The following is a 16,791-nucleotide window of genomic DNA, read 5'->3' on the forward strand; positions in this document are numbered from 1 at the left end:
CAGATCTCCTCAAAGGAAGGGCCCCACCGCATCCCATGACCAACCCCCCAGGCTCCTGGCTCTCACTAAGTACCCAACCTGTGCCCCCCACGCCCCGTACCTGACCTGTGCCCCCCACACCCATCCCTCCCCAAAGACAGGTCCCTGCTTCATCTCCCCCACCTCCCCGAAGCCTGCCTGTTACCCCATTCCCTGCTGAAAGGCTGAGGGGTCTGGCCCACTGTGTGGCAGTCTGTGGGCAGCAGGCAGGGAAGGGCTTGGGCTGTTGCAGTGCAGTGTCGCTCCTCCCCCTCCCGAGTCCCTTCTTACCCAGACATAGAGTTAGGCCTCAGCTCGGGCTTGAATCCTTCTTCTAGTGAGTTTCTCTGGGAGCTGCTGTGCTCATCTGTCTCAGAGATCCTGGCAGCAACACAGACATGTCAGCCAAGCGTGCTGGAGGCATGCATACCCTGGAGGGTTCAGAGCACAGATCCCCCTTCCCATGGACCTGAGCCATAGGAAGCAGACACTGCAACTCAGCTCAGTGATGTGGCCCCTGATGCATTTGCCTGACAGCTTTGGCATCATGCACATAGAGCTTAACCCTCCAGTCCCATCTGCCCAGGGGAGGAAGCCTTCAAGGGCATGTGAGCAGGGATCAGTAGGAATGAATCACCTGGTAACCAGGTCAATTGGTGAAACTGGAACTCGCAGAACATGGGAAGAGCCTCCCAGGTCCTACGTCAGAACCTCAAGAGACTGGGAGAGGGCTGACAGGTACACATCCTCTTAACTCTGCCTGGTCTTTGCAAACACTTGGAAGGTGGTAAGGTGATAGGGAACAGCCAGCATGGATTTGTGAAGAACAAATCATGTCAAACCAATCTGATAGCTTTCTTTGATAGGATAACGAGCCTTGTGGATAAGGGTGAAGCTGTGGATGTGGTATACCTAGACTTTACTAAGGCATTTGATACGGTCTTGCATGATATTCTTATCGATAAACTAGTCAAATACAATTTAGATGGGGCTACTATAAGGTGGGTGCATAACTGGCTGGATAACCGTACTCAGAGAGTTGTTATTAATGGTTCCCAATCCTGCTGGAAAGGCATAACGAGTGGGGTACTGCAGGGGTCTGTTTTGGGACCGGCGCTGTTCAATATCTTCATCAACGACTTATATATTGGCATAGAAAGTACGCTTATTAAGTTTGCGGATGATACCAAACTGGGAGGGATTGCAACTGCTTTGGAGGACAGGGTCATAATTCAAAATGATCTGGACAAATTGGAGAAATGGTCTGAGTTAAAACAGGATGAAGTTTAACAAAGACAAATGCAAAGTGCTCCACTTAGGAAGGAAAAATCAGTTTTACACATACAGAATGGGAAGAGACTATCTAGGAAGGAGTACGGCAGAAAGGGATCTAGGGGTTATAGTGGACCACAAGCTAAATATGAGTCAACAGTGTGATGCTGTTGCAAAAAAAGCAAACATGATTCTGGGATGTATTAACAGGTGTGTTGTGAGCAAGACACGAGAAGTCATTCTTCCGCTCTACTCTGCTCTGGTTAGGCCTCAGCTGGAGTATTGTGTCCAGTTCTGGGCACCGCATTTTAAAAAAGATGTGGAGAAATTGGAAAGGGTCCAGAGAAGAGCAACAAGAATGTTTAAAGGTCTTGAGAACATGACCTATGAAGGAAGGCTGAAAGAATTAGGTTTGTTTAGTTTGGAAAAGAGAAGACTGAGAGGGGACATGATAGCAGTTTTCAGGTATTTAAAAGGGTGTCATAAGGAGGAGGGAGAAAACTTGTTCACCTTAGCCTCTAAGGATAGAACCAGAAGCAATGGGTTTAAACTGCAGCAAGGGAGGTCTAGGTTGGACATTAGGAAAAAGTTCCTAACTGTCAGGGTGGTTAAACACTGGAATAAATTGCCTAGGGAGGTTGTGGAATCTCCATCTCTGGAGATATTTAAGAGTAGGTTAGATAAATGTCTATCAGGGATGGTCTAGACAGTATTTGGTCCTGCCATGCGGGCAGGGGACTGGACTCGATGACCTCTCGAGGTCCCTTCCAGTCCTAGAATCTATGAATCTATGAATCATTGAGACTGCCGGCACCTGCCCTGTATTCTGGGAGCCCTCCGCCTTCCTTCTACCTCCAGGCTGGGGATTTCTCCTCAGAATCTCGCAGAGCCTACCTTTCTCTCTGTTTTGATATCATGAGCTCTTAGCAGGTCCAGGCCCCAATCCTGTCCCATCTCCAGCTATATCCTCTCTGATGTATGCATCTATCTCACCCCAGACAGGCCATCCAAACTCATCTTCCTCACCCAGAGGTCTGACTGTGTCACCCCGGCCTGCGGTATCAAGTGTAAATTATTGTGCTAACCTGACAGCTCTTTCCTAAGTCCAGCCCTGCTCCCTCCAGCCTCCATGCTGTGATGGGTGACTGACTTCTTCTTGCTGTGATGGGTGACTGACTGCTTCTTGCTGATGTCAGATCTCTCTGAAGGCACAAAGTCTGCCCTCAGGCAGCCCTCTAGAAGTAAGTGAGGGCAGACCTGTGCTAAGGGCTGCATTCTCAGTGATCCACACCCTTTGCAATGCCATTGGCCCAGTGTGCCCTAGGTATAAGTCAGCACAGAATTTGGCCCTGAATAAGCAGCCAAAGATCTTATTTCCTATCACAATATTGCCAACAGCTGCCTATTCCCACCCAGACTAGAGACAGGGAGTTGATGGGGGAGAGGAGTTTTAGCCTGTTCCCACCCTAAGTACCTTCCTTCTCTTAAACTCACTGGAGACCAATTGAACAATCAGCCTGAGAAGCAACTGAGCCAGTGATGTGGTGCCACAGATACACTCTCCAGAGCTCGCTGTAGGATGGACTGGCCCACAATCCTTTAGCCCAGCAAAGGGAGAGCACCAAAGGGAGGCCACCTCCACCCCACCCACTCTCCAGAGCTCGCTGTAGGATGGACTGGCCCACAACCCTTTAGCCCAGCAAAGGGAGAGCACCAAAGGGAGGCCACCTCCACCCCACCTTCACAGAGTGATGCTATCTGAGCTGCATCTGGCTGTGGAGAGAGGAGGGATAAACTGCCTCTGCAAAGACTGCATGTTTGGCTACTGCCCTTTAGTGTTTGCCAGGAACCCAGTTTAGTATGGCAGGGCCGGGGGGAACCCCCACTATGCAGGTGTAATGCGAGGTGTTTCTGGACTGAGACTGGATGAATACAAATGCTGATGGGGAGCAGAAACTGGAGCCGACACGAGGACATGGACTGTCCCTAGTGTGGTCAGGCAGCATGAGAAGACCCTAAGCCAAAGTCTACAAGACGATGATGCTTGGCCCTTTGGCCCGAGGCATGGTCCTGCCGCAGCTTATGGGGAAAGAGTCAGACAGACAAGATTCTGAGAAAGTTCAAAGGCAGCAACCTGAGCTTTATTCTGTTTGAAGCCCAATTCTCCACCTGTAAAGCAAATCTGCAGGGAAAGGAATGAAAGAAGCAGCACCAATGCAGAACCGCAGCCTGGGGAGAGACTCCAGCAGACCCAGGCATAAAGCAAGAACCTAAGGGGCAGGGCGTGGCACAGGCTCAGCAAAGAGGTGTGTCCCCCAACCTAGCCACAACTACAATCAATGACTCTAGGTACGCAAGGGCAGGATCTGGGCAGCCACTCATTTGAGAACAAGGACCCAGAGACAAACTGCATGCCTTGTGATGTCTAGTTCCCCCGCAAAAGTGGTGGGGCCTGCCCAGACCTCCCCATCTGGGGAAAGGTGATGCTGGTATACTCCTAGGACACAGAGCTGGATCTGAGCTGCCAGTCGGTCTTACCGAGTTGCCGGGGACTGGATGCTCCTTCCATTTAGTCTCTTGATCTTGTACTCCACTCCTTCGATGATGACACTGGACTGCATGCTCATGTCAGGCATCTGCTTCCCCACATCCTCCTCTTCCTCCTCCTCCTCCTCCTCCAACAGCAGAGCCCGTTTCTGCTGCAGTTTACGAGCTGCCAAAATGAGAAAGACCCATATGAGTGGGGAGAGAACTGCAGAGCTGGCTGCCAGCAGTGATTCCCACGGCCACCGAGGCTCATGGTAGGTCCTTCCCCTCTAAGGGTCTCACTCACTCTCTGCAAGAGAGTCCTACAGTTTCTGTAACTGTCTTTGAGTCTATTCCCTTCTCTTCAGCTCTCTTAGCATCTACTCCTTTCCCAGCATCGATGCCTTTCAACCTGTCTTAATCACTTCCTTGTAATCAGCAAAACCTTTTCCCTAGCTTTCTTCCTGGCTATAACCTCAGAGAGTCTCCAACCGCTTCACCCTCTGTAACTCCTCCATGGATGGGAACGCCTAAGAGCCAATGGGAAGATCCCCTGTGGAGATGGATCCCACAGGATATGATGTGCATGTCGGGGATCAGACCTCTAGGAGTCAACAGCCAGATTCAGACGTGTCCCTCCATGGGCATAGAGCCCCAGGAGCTAATGGGAAAACATCATCCCTCCAGCTCAGCTGACAAGCAGATCCCCTCCACACACATCAGGGACAGTGCAATGGGTAGGACCCTGCTGGGGGGGTGGAGGCCCGATAAGTTGATGATCCTCTTCACCCAGTGAAGGCCAGTCATGGCAAGGGACGGGCAGAACTCCACCCTCCTTCCATGGGCACAGACTGTTCAGAGGAGGCCTATATTCTCATAGATTTATAGACTTATAGGCTTTAAGGTCAGAAGGGACCATCGTGATCATCTAGTCTGACCGCCTGCACATCGTAGGCCACAGAACCTCACTCACCCACTCCTGAAATAGACCCTTAACCTCTGGTTGAATTACTGAAAGCCTCAAATCATGGTTTAAAGATTTCAAGTTACAGAGAATCCACCATTTACACTAGTTTAAACCTTCAAGTGACACGTGACACGTGCTGCAGGAAGGCGAAAACCCCCCAGGGTCTCTGCCAAACTGACCCAAGGGAAAATTCCTTCCCAACCCCAGGTATGGCGATCAGTTAGACCTTTCACCTAAGATGGGTTTAACCATGCATGCAGGGGTTCCCTCACCAGAGGCTCTTAAGCAGAGTAAGCTGTCATGGAATAAGAGAGAAGGTCCTGTCATGGATCAGTAACTGGTTAAAGGATAGGAAACAAAGGATAGAAATAAATGGTAAGTTTTCAGAATGGAGAGAGGTAAATAGTGGTGTTCCCCAGGGATCTGTACTGGGATCAATACTGTTCAACATATTCATAAATGATCTGGAAAAAGAGGTAAACAGTGAGGTGGCATGATGGGGTATAAATTAGCCGTTACCACTCAAGAAAGAGATCTTGGAGTCACTGTGGATAGTTCTCTGAAAACATCCACTCAATGTGCAGCCACAGCCAAAGAAGCTAACAAAATGTTGTGAATCATTAGGACAGGGATAGATAATAAGACAGAAAATATCATATGGCCATACTGGGTAAGACTAAAGGTCCATCTAGCCCAGTATCCTGTCTTCCAATGCCAAGTGCTTCAGAGGGAATGAACCCCTGTCGCCCATTTCAGCTTCTGGAAAACAGAGGCTAGGGACATCATTCCTACCCATCCTGGGTAATAGCCATTGATGGACCTATCCTTCATGAATGTATCTAGTTCTTTTTTGAACCATGTTATAGTCTAGGCCAGAGGTTCCCAAACTGGGGTTCGCAAACCCCTGGGGGTTCGCAGAACGTTACAGGGGGTTCGCCAGAAAAATTTCACTAATGGCGGATAGAGGACCCCGGGCATTGGAGACAGCAGGTAGGACCCAGTTGCAGGGCAGACACCCCGCACCTCAGGGAGAGCTGGGCCGGGCAGTTGGGGCTGGCAGCCTGAGTCCCGGCAGTCAGCGGGGGAGCTGGCAGCCCAAACCCTAGCACTTTGCACGGGGCTGGCAGCCCAAGCCCCAGGGAGAGCGGGGCTGGGCAGTTGGGGCTGGCAGCCCGAGCCCTGCCCCCATCAGCGGGGGAGCCAGCAGCCTGAACCCCAGCGCTCCGCGTGAGGCTGACAGCCCGAGCCCCCGGGTGATCCTTAGTTCTTGTGTTATGAGAAGACTGCTGGGCAGGAAGAACAGCGTTTAAATCTTGGCTTCTTAGTTTTCAGATCTGCCATAGAAGACACTGCAGTATGGAATCAAAGCTTACTTATCATTGCTAAAAACTACCTATCCAAAACTGTAACTACTATGTACAATCTTAACAATGTAAAACCCGAAACCAAAATGTTTTTAGATAGCACTTGTATCAAAAAGAGGATCTGGATCCCAGTCCAGAAAGGTTGGTAGTCTGCTGCTGCTGGCGGCTGGAAGTGCTGCAACCCCTTTTTACAGCCCCACCCTTAGAACCTTCAAAACAGTGAAGGGAGGGGCCGGAGGCGGCAGATGAGTGCTCCAGTGGGCACTGCTAGCTACTGTTAATTGTCAGAGCTGTACAAGCCAGCCCATCCCAGGAGTGGGAATATACAGAGGCCAAGCAAAGGAGAATCTCAGCTTCCATTTAAAAAAAAAGGAAGTTTGTAGCACTCCTGGCTGTGGAGAAAAGCTTGAAAATGTGACCCATAGGGGCTCAAAAGTCAGAAGGCAAAGAAAGACCCAACATTTATCATTTTAAAACCAGTCTCATGATTTTTCAGGCCTGACCACAGTTGTTTAATATTTCACTGTAATATTGCTTGAGACACCCTCCCCCCATTAATAATAACCCGGAACCCAGGAGCCAATGGCTGGAAATTAGAATAAATTTCCAGTTCCAACCATCCAAGCAGCAGGGTTCTGGAACAGCCTTCCAGTAGGAGCAGGGGGACAAACAGCCCAACTAGTTGTAAGGTGGAGCTTGATAAGTTTATGAATGGGATGATAGGACAGGGTTGCCTGTAAGAGTAGTGAACTGGACTCAATGACTCAGGAGATCCCTTCCAGTCCCATGTTCAGTAGGTGGGATCCCCCACTCTCAAAAGCCAACAGGCACGGGACAGATCCCCCAAGAGCCACAAAAGAGAAACCTAACACCCCAACACTGACTCTATCGCACCTTCCTCCTCCTTCATTTTCTTCAGGTCATCCTCCCCCACCAGGGAGACACGCTTGGGGGGCTTCTCCACCTGCTGCTGTTTCACCTCGATCTCAAAGTACTTTTGCCTCTCACGGAAGGATCGCTGTTCTGGGCTGTGCAGTCCCCCCGACGACAGCATCTGCAACAGCCACAGCAGTATGTCAGCCACTAAAAGACCCTACTCCATATCCAATCCCCCCAGGCGAGTGCCCATTCCTTCGTTTCCTGTGTCCCTACCCCACATCCAATCCCCCCAGGCAAGTGCCCTGTGCCCACCTTCCCTGGATCCCTGCCCCGTATCTAATCTCCTTGGGTATATGTCCCATGCCTGCCTTCCCCAGGTCCCTTCTTCATATCCAGTCCCTTCAGGCACAGGCCACATGCCTGCTTTCATCAGGTCCCTACCCCATGTCTGAACCCTCTCTCCACACTGCCGCAGTTGGGAACTTTGCCTCCTATCTACCCACACTGGGATTCTGCGCTTATCCCCCAAGGTCTGTGATCAAGACTCACAACTCCAACTCTATTTCCAGCCACTGAAACTCACCTCAGGAGAAGCTTTAGGTTTCTCGGTGCTTGTCTGACCATATGTCTCCTGAGGAGAAAGAGAAAAGGGAAACGTTTGAGATAGGGGCTCTTTGTCTTTGCCTCACCCATGAAACAGAACAGCACCTCCTGCCCCCATTCTCAGTCCTGACCCACCTGTGATGCTCCCAGTATCCCCATCGTCCCTGCCACCCCGGTGTCTGTGCAGCCAGGTCATCATCCCTGCCCTACCCCTACCTTATTTGCCTGTGACAGGGGAACCGCTGCAAAGGTCTTGTATGCCTGCTTGACACTGACTGGGACATCCTCAGGAGAGGGAGGTGAGGGGGGACGCAGCTGCAGAGACAGAGACAGAAGAGGTCAGGCTAATCATAGATGCTATAAAGGAGAACAGGAAAAGAACCAGCCCCTTATGTGTGTTGAGACCAGAGGGTGGAGCATCAGAGACAGAGCCCCCAGCCTCGGGCAAAGGGGGAGTAGCTGCCATGCACAGTGGCTTCCTTGGACACGAGCATGTTACACTGCTGGCTCTAATGTCCTGGATAGGCTGGTGCCAATGCTTCTGCTGGTGGCAGAGCCTCCTGGGTTCAGTGGGGGTTTCACAGGTGGCAGTGCTGCTCCCAGGCTCGTCAGGGATTTCGGCTCAGCCACACCAGCTTATGTCTGCCAGCAAACAATGGGATCTCTGGGTGGCCATACACCGGACTCCAGTTCCTGAGTCTGGATTGGGTATGCCAGTTTTTAGATTTCCTCACAGTATTTGTGAAGGCCAAGACTATAACAGAGTTAGGCTACCTCTCAGCCTTGTCTCTGGTGCTAGTCCAGTTATCCCTGTAAGAAGGCCTGGCCGTTTCCTCCTGTATTTCAGTGCAGGGGCTATTGCACTCCTACTTAAACCAGCGTCAAAGCAGGTGCCCACACACCCCTACATTGAGGGCTCCTGTAGATTTCTGTGGTCCTCTTACTTGCATTGAGCACATCTCAGCTGCCTTCTGGAAAGGGATCTATCATCTGGAGGACCCACCATTTCCTCTTCTTGACTCCTTAAGCATTTCCCCACTTAGCATCTTTGCCAATGTATTGACAGAAAAGACTGAGAAGATCCAACAGGACTTCATGTTCCTTGTAACTTGTCTGCTCTCCTCCTTTCACCTTCTGTCTCCCCACATCCCCAATCCTATCCCAGACACACATCTGCCTTGCCCCTATTCTCACACCCTTCACAACACAACCCATCCTAGTCCCCCGGGATAAAAATCCACCTGTGACCCCCCCACTTCTGCCACCTCCCTCCTCTCCTTCAGCACATGCCACCTACGACCACTGCCTTGACCTCCTGCCTCCAGTCTCACTATTCCCCCACCACAGCCCTCTCCAGCCCTGAAGGGGTTAAAGCAGCCCTGGAGAGGGCTGTGGTGGGGGAAAAGATAGTCTGATTGGGGGAAGCAGCCACAACTGGGGCCACGCCCCAATTAGGCCACAGCTGGCCCTATAAGAGGGCTGAGGGCCAGCGGCTGAAACTCTCTCTCTCCCTCTTTTCTTGAGAGAGAGGGACCTGTCTGTCTGGGAGCTGAGAAGGGTACCTGAGGTGGAGCAGTGCTGGGGAAGGGCAGAGGGAGCTGGGGAGGCTGCAGGCCTTGCTGCAGGCCTTGCTAAAAGGGCCAAATAGGCACTGGGGCTGCAGAGGGGCAGCCCAGAAATAGGCAAAGGCAGCAGGTCCTAACCCCCTTGCCGACGATGAGTGGTTTACAGACTGCCGTCTGCCCCAGTGAGCAGGGGTTAGATGATGACTAGCAGTAGCCACTGAGGCAAGGTGGGAATAGAGGGTTGGGGGTTCCCCTGAGCGGGGAGACCCAGAGCGAGGGGGGTACTGTGGTGAGCAGAACCCCTGGGCAAAGGGCACCAGGGGTTCTGGGAGGGACACGGGGCCAGCAGCAGGCGGGACACCAGCCTGCAAAGGGCGCCCCAGGCTGGAAAGAGCGAATTCCCGAGATGACCAGCAGGAAGCACGGTGCCGGTGAGTCGTCACCCTGTCACATTCACCCTTGACTCTCTCTGTTCTGGCGTCTCCTCTCTCCCCTGAAAAGGGAACACGTCTGCTCATATGCTTTACACTGGCTGCCTATAAACAAACTCTCTGCTCCTAGCCCTTTCCTTCCTATATGGGGACCGGTCCCCTGCTCAGGGCCTCGTGATAGTGGGGGCAACAGCTTTCCTCACTACTGGTTATATGGTTTCTCCCCTTCAATTCCACACTTGATTCCTTCCCTCTTTTCTCGCTTCCTCAGCCCCTTCGGCTGCCTTAACTCAGCCTTGCTTGTTTGCTGCCCTTCTCTTTGCTCTAACTGGTGATGTCTATTCTTGTTTGGTTGCCTTCCCTTCTGCTCAGACTAAACAATAGTCTGCCAATCTTGGAAAGAGATTTTAAAATACAGTATCTGAATCACTTGAACTCTAGCTCTTCAACCTGGGTCTCATTTGGGCCCAGACAGGGATGTCTGTCCAATTCATAATGTGACTCTTTGAGGCAGGCTGGGTCTCTCTCTAGGTTTTCAATAGTGCCACACAGGCACTGTAAAAAGGAGTAACATGACCATTGGCCTATTTCCATGCTGCAAGTGGACCAGTGTTCTTGTGTGGTAATTCTTGCCAGGCCCCAGAAACCCTGTGCCTGGGCCCCAGAAACCTGCAGATTCCTCTGTGCCTGATGCCATCTTGTAACAATTGCCAATGTGCAAGCAATCCTTCTGCAAATCCGCAATGGTGCAGTGCTCCCCAGTGAGGGGGGCAGAGCCACACAGCTAGATAACAGCAAGAAGCTGTTGGCTGTTGCCCTGGTGTGTGAGAGATAATGACAGGACAAAAGATCTGAAGGGCTTTATACATCAAGAGAATGTAGCACCTTGTAAGTAAATGAAAGTCTGAGACTCCATCTGCACTGGGGATTTCAGCCACTGGTGTTGGGTGTGTGGAGGCCCAGGAGAATTGAATGAATGGCCTTGGGTAGCCCAGCCAGTACAGCCCAAATGGTGGCTCAGTAATTTAAGCATAGTCCACGATAGAACGGGAGTTTGGACTGAGGATAGTAGTCCCTGGCGACTTTATTCTTCTGGAATGGGTATTCTTTGCCTTAATCGGACAAGGCGGGAGGGAGTGTACGTGGGAGAAAGCAAATGTGATTGGACTCTATCCCCAGGATTTGATTGCTGGGATCCCCACTGTCGCCCGTATGACTGTTCTAAATATCAAGGGTGATGGAACCACACCCATGTGAAACTTACCAATAATAGTTGGGTGAAATGTTCCTACCAACAACCTAAAGGCGAAGGTTGCAAGGTGGCAGGACAGGATAGGTTCTCTGATGCCCTATCTTTAACTTGCCAGCGAGACAATACCACTAGCAAGGACCACGTGGTGCGGTGGTTTCAATGGGCATGGCAGCATCATAATGGAACTCGAGTATGGGGTTTCAGCCAGTTCTGGTCTAGCACCAATCAGCCAAGATGGGGCTGCGATTGTGTCTGGAAGGCGGGAGCTGGGGCGTGGAAGTGTAGTTACTGCGATTCGTACGGTGACTCAACTGTTGGGGGACCTTTAGGGGCCGATAATTATTTATATTTCGAACAACCAGAGGACTCTGAGGCCTGAGATGGTCCCTTTGCTAATGGAACCTGGGCCCTGAAAGGCCATTATTGGATCTGTGGATCCTATGCCTACCGCAGATTGCCTCCAAATTGGTCAGGGGTACGTTACGTTGGCTATATTAGACCCTTGTTCTTTCTATTACCCCAGATGCAGGGAAATAAGTTGGGAGTTAAAGTATATGACGATTTGATCAGAGAAAGGCGGTTCGTGGACTCCACCTTGGCCGCCGGAAGCTCCCAAACATGGGGAGCTCAGGAGTGGCCCCCCGAGAGGATTATCCAACACTATGGACCAGCCACTTGGAATCCCAATGAATTAATATCCGGGGCCAGAGAACCTATTTATAACCTAAATCGAATAATTAGGTTACAGGCTGTTTTGGAAATCTTAACCAATCAAACAGCCGCGGCTCTTGACCTTTTGGCCGATCAATCAACCCAGATGAGGAATGCAATCTATCAGCATCATATAGTCCTCGATTATTTACTGGCGGAGGAAGGAGGAGTCTGTGCAAAATTAAATGAGTCTAATTGCTGTTTACAAATCGACGATAATGGAAAAGCGGTAAAACAGTTAACGAAAGAAATGAGGAAATTAACCCATGTCCCAGTTCAGACCTGGGGAGGGGAGGATATGGACTGGTTTACTTCCTGGTTACCGCAACTAGGATGGCTCCGAAAAGGTTTCCTCTTCTTTGTACTCTTTATCACAACCCTACTAATCCTAGCTTGCTTTGCTCCCTCTTTAGTTGCGTTAGTCCGACAAATGACCAATCAAATTGTATATCGACAAATGATGGCGCTATACCAGCCAGTGAAAACTGAGGATTGGGGGCCACAGAGCTCTCAAAATGCTTTTAAGGGGGGAAAACCTTGTTAGAGCAAAGGTCAACTATTTGCCTATTATCCCAGCTGCTCCCCACATGCACGAAGCTGCTTTCCGCATACACGTATACAAAACAATCAGTCAAGGAAGTCAGACATATGTATCCTGACGACCCCCAGAAGGATAATCCATCAAGGAAGTCCAACAGATGTATCCTGTTTACCCCTAGAAAGGAATTTAAAAATTCCATAGGTTAGCAGAATGTATGCACGCTAAGTTGTTTGTTACTGGGTATAAAAAGGCCTGCTCTGCGCTTGTAAGGTGTGCTTCTCCCTCTGGCATTAGTCAAGAGAAGCACCCGCTCAGCTGACTGATCAATAAAGAACTTGAAGCCATCTTCTAGACTCCCGTGCCTCCTTGGGGTAATTGGGTAGCTCCAGGGGGAAACTAGACCATTTGGCTAACACTAGTGCAGCTGCACTGATGGAAATCCTGGCACAGATAAGCAAAGCCGCCATGTGCCACTGTGCTGCTCACCCCTGTTTGAAACCAGAGTAAGCAGCATGGGTGCAAAGCAGGAATCTGTCTGTCTTTTCTGGGGTTCTCACCAGGATAGCATCACTGGTGGTTAGCCAAAGATGGCTGTAACGAGGGCAAATCCCAGTGTACACAAGACTACGGCGCACCCAGCACTCCAGTGCCTTTCAGATAGGGCGGAGAGCTCCTGCAGGGACCAGAGAGGGTTGGTTGGTGTTTGGGCCCATAATGGGCATCACTATGAGGGTGTGTGTAGCTTGCCCGCCAGGAAGGGTGGCACAACCACCACCGGGCACAGGCTGACTCAGCTCAGTGAGAAGGAACTGCAGGCCACTTACAGAGTTCTGGACACTGGAGCATGACTCAGGTTGCTGGAAGGGGTTGGGGCTGTCTCTGCCCTCCGAACTAGGCAGGGCAGCATTTTGTCGCACCCGGGAGAGAGGCTGAATGACGCCCGGCTTGGTCTGCTTGTGCCCACACCACACACCAGGGAAAAGGCAGAGTAAGGGACAAGAGACAGAAAAGAGAGACAAGAAAAGTTAGGGCAGCAAGACATCCCTGGCATGCAAAAGAGGGGGGCAGATCCTGTTTGAAACTCTTGGGCGCAGCTTCTCCGCCACACTGCCAACCCAGTCAGAGGCAGCCGGCTGCGAAAGGGATAAAGGCCACCTTATCAATAGCCCCCATTGATATGTGGGAGGGAGAGCAACAGCAGCTATCCAGCACCAGCCAACACCCCAGGATCGCGATGTGCAGAACTAGACAAGCAACAAAGCCATGGCAGGGCCCAGTGGCTCCACACAAGCCCAGGGCACAAGCACAAGTCTGCAGTGCAAGCAGGCAGCTTCCAGAGGTGCAGGAGGGAAGTGTAAGAGCGAGCCTGGGGAGAATGTGGGAGTCGTAAATAGGAGATGCAGATGACAAACAGCAGTTAGTGGCTGGTGTCAGGAGTGAGAGAGAAAAGGATAAGCAAGCACCGAGGGCTCCAGTGGCAGATTGGGGCAGAAGCAGCAATGTGAGAGGGGACTGGGGTGTTGAGGCTAAAACTAGAGCCAGTCACTCTGGGGTGTTTCGGGGAGATGAACAAATGTGAGACACTGGAGAGAGGGGTAGCAGAGAAGCAAGTAAGCAAGCAAAAGAGAGCCATCAGAGCAAGTACAAGAGGGAGCAAGGCTGTGGAATATTCACACTGAATTTTGAGAAAAGGGAAAAAAATAAGCCTTTGTGCATTTGTGCAAATGTGATGTGTGGCAGTGAGCAGCGTGCAAGGAAAGGAGAGTGTGTGGCCTGGCAGTAAACAGAATGCAAGGAAAGCAGAGGGCAAGACCTGGCAATAAGCAATGTGCAAGGAAAGGAGAGTGTGTGGCCTGGTGGTAAGCAGTGTGCAAGGAAAGGACAGTGTGAGGCCTGGCAATGAGCAGAGTGCAAGGACAGGAGTGTGCAGCCTGGCATGGATCACAGTGCGAGGAAAGGAATGAGAGGCCTGGCAGTGAGCATAGTGCCAAGAAAAGAGAGTGTGAGGCTTGGTGGTGAGCAGAGTGTGAGGAAAGAAGAATGTGAGGCCTGGCAATGAACAGAGTGCGAGGAAAGGAGAGGGCGAGGGCTGGTTGTGAGCAGCGTGCAAGGAAGAGAGAGGGTGAGGCGTGGGGGTGAGCAGAGTGCAAAGCTTGGCATGGATCACAGTCTGAGGAAAGGAGAGTGCAGGGCCTGGCAGTGAGCGGAGTGTGAGGAAAGTCAAGGTCAAAGGCTGGCAGTGAGCAGAGTGTGAGGAAAGGCGAGGGGAGGCCTGGCAGTGAGCGGAGTGTGAAGAAAGTCGAGGGGAGGCCTGGTAGTGTGCAGGGTGTGAGGAAAGAAGAATGTGAGGCCTGGCAGTGAGCAGAGTGTGAGGAAAGGCGAGGTCAAAGGCTGGCAGTGAGCAGAGTGTGAGGAAAGGCGAGGGGAGGCCTGGTAGTGTGCAGGGTGTGAGGAAAGAAGAATGTGAGGCCTGGCAGTGAGCAGAGTGCGAGGAAAGGCGAGGGGAGGCCTGGCAGTGAGCAGAGTGTGAGGAAAGGCGAGGGGAGGCCTGGCAGTGAGCAGAGTGTGAGGAAAGGCGAGGTCAAAGGCTGGCAGTGAGCAGAGTACGAGGAAAGGCGAGGGGAGGCCTGGCAGTGAGCAGAGTGCGAGGAAAGGCGAGGTCAAAGGCTGGCAGTGAGCGGAGTGTGAAGGAGGGAGGTTGCGAGGCCTGGCAGTGACGAGTGTGCAAAGGAAGAAGAATGAGAGGTCTGAGGGCAGAAGCACTTACTGATTTGCTGTCATCTTGCGGTGGGATGAAGTTTATGGAAGCCTGAAAACAGACAAGAAAATGTAAATTGAGAGTCCTGCCCAATTTGAGAGCAATACCAGAGCTCCCAATCTACCCTTCCCAGCTCCTCCTGTCACGTGCAGGGAGAGGCCTGGAGTTCTCACTCTGTGCAGCCCATGGCATCAACCCCCAGTGCCACCCCAGCATAGCCTGTCCTAGCCCTGGCTTAACACCCCGTGCTCTCATAGCTTGTTACTGAGTTTGAGCAAAGCAATTGACACCACAGCTTTTCTGCCATGAAGCACTCACAGACACCAGCCCAGCAGCAGCTAGCAGAAAGGAGCAGAGGGGGAGCAGCTTCTATCCCCTTGGGGCCCTGGCCCGACAACTGCTCCCCACAGCACAGGTCTCAGCAAATACCAAGTCTGTGAGGCAGTGGAGCCAAGGAACGTGCTAAGAGCAGCAGCACACACTGCACACCAAGAGTCACTTACAAAGCGAGTCTCCCTGCCTGACAGGTGAGCAGGCCGAAGGGCTGCAGGTGGCTGGAGAGGGGCAGCACCAGGGAGAACCGAGAGGGGAGAGAACCAGAGAAACACTGAAGACACCAAGGTTCCTGCAGGGAAGGCAGAGACAAGCACCCCTTTCCCCAGAGCTGAAACTCCCCTTCCTCAAGCCCCACAGTGAGCATGCTCACTCAGCCTTTTCTAACCCACGGCAGAGAGAGGAGCCCCCAGCCCAACTGCTCCTCACCTGCCACAGAGAAAGGACCCAGCACCTGCTTCTCAGCAGGGAACAACCCCTTCCCCACTGCCTCCAGCCCACCACGTGCAGAGAGGGGAGGCCTTGCTGGCTTCTCCCCTGCCAAAGGATCACAGGATTTATCAGAAGGGACCATTATGATCACCTAGTCTGACCTCCTGTCTAGCACCGGCCAGAGATCTTCAGCCAGGGATTCCTTCGAGCCCAGTAAATTGTGATTGAACTATAGTGTGTCTTTTACATTATGAGATGCACATAGTTGAAGGCCGGAAGGGATGATTATGATCATCTAGTTTGGCCTCCTGTCTATGACAGACAAAAGAACCCCGCGCAGTGACTCCTGCATCAACTAAGTAAGTTGATCCAATGGTTAATTATCTTCACTGTTAAAAATTTGCAATTTATTTCTAATCTGAATTTGTCTAGCATCAGCTTCCAGCCAATGGATACGGGTTTTTTTGGCCAGTTTGAAGAGCCATCTTTTCTAGCCAGACTGAAGAGCCATACCACTATCAGAAATCCCTTCCTCGTGTAGGTATTTGTAAAGCATGATCAAGTCACTTCTTAACTTTCTCTTGGATAAATTAAGTAGATTTTTCTTTAATCTCTCACTACAGGGCAGTTTTTTCCAGACCTTGAATCATTCTTATAGCTCCTTTTTGAAGTGAGGACATCAGAAATGGACACAGTATCCAGTAATAGTTTCATTAATGCCAAATAAAAAGATAATACCACCTTCTTACTCCCACTTGTTAATTCCCTGCTTGCATATCTGAGGATCACATTCACCATCTTAACTACAGCATTGCACTAAGTACTTTTCAGTGTCACTGCATTTCAGGATATAGTCCACATCTTGTAAGTCTTACATTCTTTGTTCTTCGATATATGATCTTGCATTTAGCTATAATAAAACACTTTGTTCAAATGAGCCCACTTTACCAAGTGATCCAGATTGGTCTGTATAAGCGACCTGTCCCCATCATTATTTACCACACCACCAATTTTTGGATCATCTGCAAATGTTATTAGCAATGATTTTGTTTTTTCTTCCATATCATTGATAATGACAGTGAAGAGCACTGGGTCAAGAATAGACCACAGTGAGAGCCCATTAAAACATCTCCTTTGGT

The 16,791-nt window shown here is 51.0% G+C and overlaps 1 protein-coding gene across 19 annotated transcripts in view; it reads right to left on the reverse strand.

The window, feature by feature from the left end:
• SCRIB (scribble planar cell polarity protein) overlaps nt 1-16,791 on the reverse strand; it is a 210,410-nt gene that overhangs the window by 40,273 nt on the left and 153,346 nt on the right. For 10 of the 19 annotated variants that reach the window (XM_054017244.1, XM_054017243.1, XM_054017253.1 and 7 more), the window contains 8 exons: nt 15,391-15,441; nt 14,897-14,938; nt 12,954-13,082; nt 7,846-7,944; nt 7,610-7,657; nt 7,042-7,201; nt 3,829-4,003; nt 310-399 (listed from right to left, as the gene is read on the reverse strand). In XM_054017244.1, the coding sequence (XP_053873219.1) occupies nt 310-399; nt 3,829-4,003; nt 7,042-7,201; nt 7,610-7,657; nt 7,846-7,944; nt 12,954-13,082; nt 14,897-14,938; nt 15,391-15,441 (794 nt within the window). The remainder of the gene's footprint in view (nt 1-309; nt 400-3,828; nt 4,004-7,041; nt 7,202-7,609; nt 7,658-7,845; nt 7,945-12,953; nt 13,083-14,896; nt 14,939-15,390; nt 15,442-16,791) is intronic. The other 9 variants (XM_054017255.1, XM_054017254.1, XM_054017240.1 and 6 more) reach the window with 5 other exon arrangements.

Source organism: Malaclemys terrapin, chromosome 2 (genome assembly GCF_027887155.1).
Source record: "Malaclemys terrapin pileata isolate rMalTer1 chromosome 2, rMalTer1.hap1, whole genome shotgun sequence".
Classification (NCBI taxonomy): domain Eukaryota; kingdom Metazoa; phylum Chordata; order Testudines; family Emydidae; genus Malaclemys; species Malaclemys terrapin.